The sequence below is a fragment of the Triticum urartu genome, chromosome 5, assembly GCF_003073215.2.
Source record: "Triticum urartu cultivar G1812 chromosome 5, Tu2.1, whole genome shotgun sequence".
Taxonomy (NCBI): domain Eukaryota; kingdom Viridiplantae; phylum Streptophyta; class Magnoliopsida; order Poales; family Poaceae; genus Triticum; species Triticum urartu.
The window spans coordinates 512,372,957-512,377,978 of NC_053026.1; the positions used below are offsets into that span (position 1 = coordinate 512,372,957).

At 45.5% G+C, this 5,022-nt stretch overlaps 1 protein-coding gene across 1 annotated transcript; it reads left to right on the plus strand.

The window, feature by feature from the left end:
* The first annotated feature begins 1,611 nt into the window (after positions 1-1,611).
* LOC125510237 (probable 6-phosphogluconolactonase 4, chloroplastic) lies at positions 1,612-4,427 on the plus strand. Its single transcript, XM_048675359.1, has 3 exons — positions 1,612-2,006; positions 2,106-2,241; positions 3,671-4,427. The coding sequence occupies exons 1-3, from the start codon at positions 1,657-1,659 to the stop codon at positions 4,142-4,144; spliced, it is 960 nt and encodes a 319-aa protein (XP_048531316.1). The 5' UTR covers positions 1,612-1,656; the 3' UTR covers positions 4,145-4,427.
* The last annotated feature ends 595 nt before the right edge of the window (positions 4,428-5,022 follow it).

Genomic DNA, 5,022 nt, shown 5'->3' on the forward strand with positions numbered 1-5,022 from the left:
TGCCCGAGACTCGATCGTCGGTATCCCAATACCTTGTTCAGTCTCGTTACCGGCAAGTCACTTTACTCGTACCGTAATGCATGATCCTGTGATCAACCACTTGATCACATTGAGCTCATTATGATGATGCATTACCGAGTGGGCCCAGAGATACCTCTCCGTCATACGGAGTGACAAATCCCAGTCTCGATTCATGCCAACCCAACAGACACTTTCGGAGATACCTGTAATGTACCTTTATAGTCACCCAATTACGTTGTGACGTTTGGCACACCCAAGGCACTCCTACGGCATCCGGGAGTTGCACAATCTCATGGTCTAAGGAAATGATACTTGACATTCAGAAAAGCTACAACAAACGAACTACACGATCTTTGAGCTATGCTTAGGATTGGGTCTTGTCCATCACATCATTTTCCTAATGATGTGATCCCGTTATCAATGACATCCAATGTCCATAGTCAGGAAACCATGACTATCTTTTGATCAACGAGCTAGTCAACTAGAGGCTCACTAGGGACGTGTTGTGGTCTATGTATTCACACATGTATTACGATTTTCGGATAACACAATTATAGCATGAACAATAGACAATTATCATGAACAAAGAAATATAATAATAACCATTTTATTATTGCCTCTAGGGCATATTTCCAACAGCCCCAACAAACTTCGTAGAGTTAGCATATTTTGTCGGTGATACATAGTATGTTCATTGACTTTAATAAGAATTTTATTTGAGAAAAAATGACTTTAAGAAGAATTTTATTTGAGAATAAAGGAGAGGTTTCAACGATGGAGATCATGGATAATGTACGTCTAGGTTGGGCGTTGGCATGCTTCTACTAGTTTTTGCGACACATTGAGCTAAAGGCAAGAAAGATACGCAAGTTCAAAAAGTTTATTGCATGATGCATTTGGTGGTAGCATGTTACCATTTTTTTATTATGGTCTCGCATAATAAAACTGGGCGTTAACTTTGCTCATTGAGTCCTGGGCATATCGTTCTTTGTAAAAAGCTTGAGGGCATTTGTCCCTTGGATAAAATAGAAGATAAGCATGTTCTCTACATCAACTTTGAGTTAAGGATTGCTTGGAACAGAAAGATTCCATAGGAATGAATCTGTGAAATGTTCCTAAGGCGTCCTTTTGGTTGTTGATTCACTTTATAAATAACTATAGGAATTCCGCCATTTCTCTACCATTTGGGGGGATTATTAGCATCTGCACTTACATTACGTTTTTGTTCCTTGTATTGTCTATTCTATGTTCGAAACAAGCCATGAATGTATGTATGTTTTTTGTTGTTGTTGAATATATGTATGTTGTTTGGTGCCAAAGCTAGCCTTGCCAAACAAAAATATTCGCCCATCATATATTTTGAATCTGTTTTTGATCCTTTGCCAAAAAAACATAATTTTCAATGAGTATCCATCTACTCCCATTTCTCTTACAAATTCTTGGCAAAATAATTGGCCCAAGTGCGGGCAAAGGAACTGAGAATTTGGAACATTTTGAGGAGTGCCGGGCGCACTTTGTTCGCCTGGTTTTCTCCGCACGCCGGCCGTCTATCAGGATCTCAACGGTACAAAACGCGGCGAGCCTCACCACCCACCTGTCACCCCCGCCACCAGCCCCACACCCCGCATATAACACATGTCCACCTCCATGTCCGTCTCCGTCTCCGCCGCCGCATCTTCCTCCCTGCCTCCCCTCCTCGCCCGCCGCCGCTCGCCGCCGGCGTCCCTCGCCCCGGTCCGGAGCCTCCGGTCCCGGTCCCGCCTCCTCTCCTCCGCGCGCACGACCCCCGTCCTCCTCCCCGCCGCCGCGATGGCCGCCCCGGCCCCCGCCGCCTCCTCGAAGAGGGACCTGCTCATCTTCGACGCCGAGGAGAACCTCGCAGTGGCCCTGGCCAAGTACACGGCGGATCTCTCCGCGAAGTTCGCCACCGAGAGGGGCGCCTTCACCGTCGTGCTCTCCGGCGGATCCCTCATCTACGCCCTCAGGTCCGTTCCCGCCCGTCCTCCCCGGAGATCGCTCCTTCTCTGCCTGCCCGGGGTCTCCCGGATCGCGTGAGGATCCCTGATTCCTTTTTGGTCTCGCAGGAAGCTGACGGAGGCGCCGTACCTGGAGACGGTTGACTGGAGCAAGTGGCATGTGTTCTGGGTAGACGAGAGGGTCGTGCCCAAGGACCATGAGGATAGCAACTACAAGCTCGCCCTCGATGGGTTCCTCTCCAAGGTATTCCCCACGGCTTCTTCCTAGATTTACTCCTCTTCATGCAATTCCTATGGTAAGGCAGGACATTATGAGGATATAATTTTATTTTATTTGCTTGAAATTGATGGGGAGTTATGGATGGGGGAACAGGATTATGGCAATGCCTGGATTTGCTAACAGGTCATTTAGCTTCACCATGTTAACCTCTGAATAAATTTGGGCTGTTTGAGTGTATCCATGCCTAGTAAGAAATTCGGCGATTATATTTGTGGAAGCATATGGCCCCTCTATATAATCATGCGCAACATACCTGCCTACAAAAAGTCATAATTAAACCTGTGTTATCAATTTATTGTACAAATTGTAGGGATGCTCATAATCATTTACATGTATGGCATCATGTCATATTTATGTTAACTTCAGTTGGAAATCATGTAAACAGCTGTACAGATAACATGTGATTCTGGCAAGATATGATCTTACATAAGTTCAGTAGCATTTGGGAACTTTAACCCTGTAAATCTGTAGCTTTTTCAAGTGATACAACTTTCATTTTCTTTGAGAAATTTAGTTACAGTCCTGTAGATAGTGTAGACCGCCTCACTTGAATGTATGGTAGCAACTCCCAGTTTCCACATATTTTGGTCTTTCCTTTAGTAAGTTGGGGCATTCGGAAGACATAATTTGTGGCTTCCAGTGATGGGGAGTTGTAAAGGAATAAGATTATGGTAATGCTTGGATTTGGTAACAGGCTATTTAGCTTCACCATGTTAACTTTGGATAAATTTGGAGCTATATCTTAGTGTATCCATGCCTTATAAGAAATTTGATCAGTGTGTCCATGTATGGCATAGCGCCATATTTATGTTAGCTTCATTTGGAAATCATCTAGACAGCCGTGCAGATAACATGTGATTCTGGCAAAATATGGTCTTACGTAAGTTCCGTTATGTGGCCTGGTAAAACATTTGCAGAGATGAGTCCTGTAAAATCTGTAGCTTTTTCAAGATACAACCTTCATTTTTTGTTACAAGTTTAGTTAGGGCATCTCCAGTGGGAGACGCTAGCAGCGGCTCTTATGATTGAAACAATAAATATCCCAGGAATCTAGCGCTTCCTCTTCCAGTGGCAGACGCTAATAGCGGGTGCTTAGCGATCGCCTGACAAAGTTTCAACTCACGCGGAGGACGAAAGAAAAGGCTAGCGCTCGCCTGCAGCTTTGGCGTCGACGCTGGGTTAGACTCCAGGATTTGTCGGTCTAACTGCCGATTGGACAGGATGCTAGTCCTGGCGCTCACTCCTAGCGCTTCGCATTGTGGGTGCCCTTACAGTTCTTTAGATAGTGACACATTCTTATCTATAATTGTTCCATTCTCATCAGTTTTATAGCTACATGTAACTTTCTACCTATTGAGAAGTCTTTAACTGGGTCATGTCTTCTACTTTGTAGGTACCAATTCCTGCTGGTCAAGTGTATGCTATCAATGATGCCTTGTCTGCTGAGGGAGCAGCAGAGGACTATGAAACTATCTTGAAGCAACTTGTTAAGAATGGCGTCCTTGCAATGTCAAAGACAACTGGGTTTCCCAGGTTCGATCTCCAGCTTCTTGGCATGGGCCCGGACGGCCACATCGCCTCTCTCTTCCCAGGCCATCCTCTTGTTAAAGAGAACACGAAGTGGGTCACCCACATCTTGGACTCTCCAAAGCCGCCGCCACAGAGAATCACGTTCACGTTTCCGGTGATCAACTCGTCCGCATACGTCGCCATGGTGGTAACTGGGGCTGGGAAAGCCGGCGCAGTGCAGAAGGCGATCTCGGACAAGAAGACTTCTGATTTGCTCCCTGTTGAGATGGCTATACTTGATGATGGAGAATTCACCTGGTTCACTGACAAGGAGGCGGTGTCGATGCTGCAGAACTAGTGAGTCCCATGGCGGTCTAAGGGTTTAAGCTCGATCTTAAAATAAAAGTGAATCCCACGGTTGCATTCCTCCCTGGTGGGTCACCTGTACGGTGAACTTGAGCTTTATGTTAGTGTATTGTTCAGAGTAATGTGTTTCGGACACTCCCTCGGCTAAGTCGGCTTCCAGCGTTTAGTAAATAACATTTGCTGAGGCATTGCCCCACCGGTGCTCAGATTATTTTCCAAACCTGTGCTTTTAAATGTTACGCCCCGTGATTACGAAATGCATTCTGTTACTGTCATGTTCCAAGGTGATTTGTGATCATGGCCAGCATAGTTTATCTGATGTGTTGCCTATTGAGTCACGAAACTACTTTTCGTACGATAACAAGTGTTTGAAATCTGTGTGACGTTGCAACTGAAGGGACGTGCTTTGTCTCTTTTTTTAAGCATGAATGGTTTGTCCTGGCGTCGTACAATAATCGGACAAAATGTATCGTATGCATAGAAGGGTTGAGTGAGTCAGGATGGAGGAGACTTCGCTTGGTTCGCTCACTGCAAGTGCAAGGCCAGCACTGGTGTGCCAATGCTGCAGAACAAGTGAAGCAAAATCAGCCAGAGGGCAGAGGGCCTGCGTTAACTGCATAACTGAGGCTGCCCTGCCTGGATTTTTTTTTTCTAAAGGGGGGCCTGACCTGGGACCTGAGTAATTTGTTTCAGGCAACTACCAGTCACTTGTTGAGAAAACAAATGCTGGGACAACTTCTTTTTATTGAGGCATAAATGTTGGTATAACTGCATTCTCAATTTCTCATTTACTCATTGTTGTTGATACATTCTCAAAGCACGGCCAGCCAGGGAAGGCCAAGGCCCACAAGGCTTGACCAACAACAACAA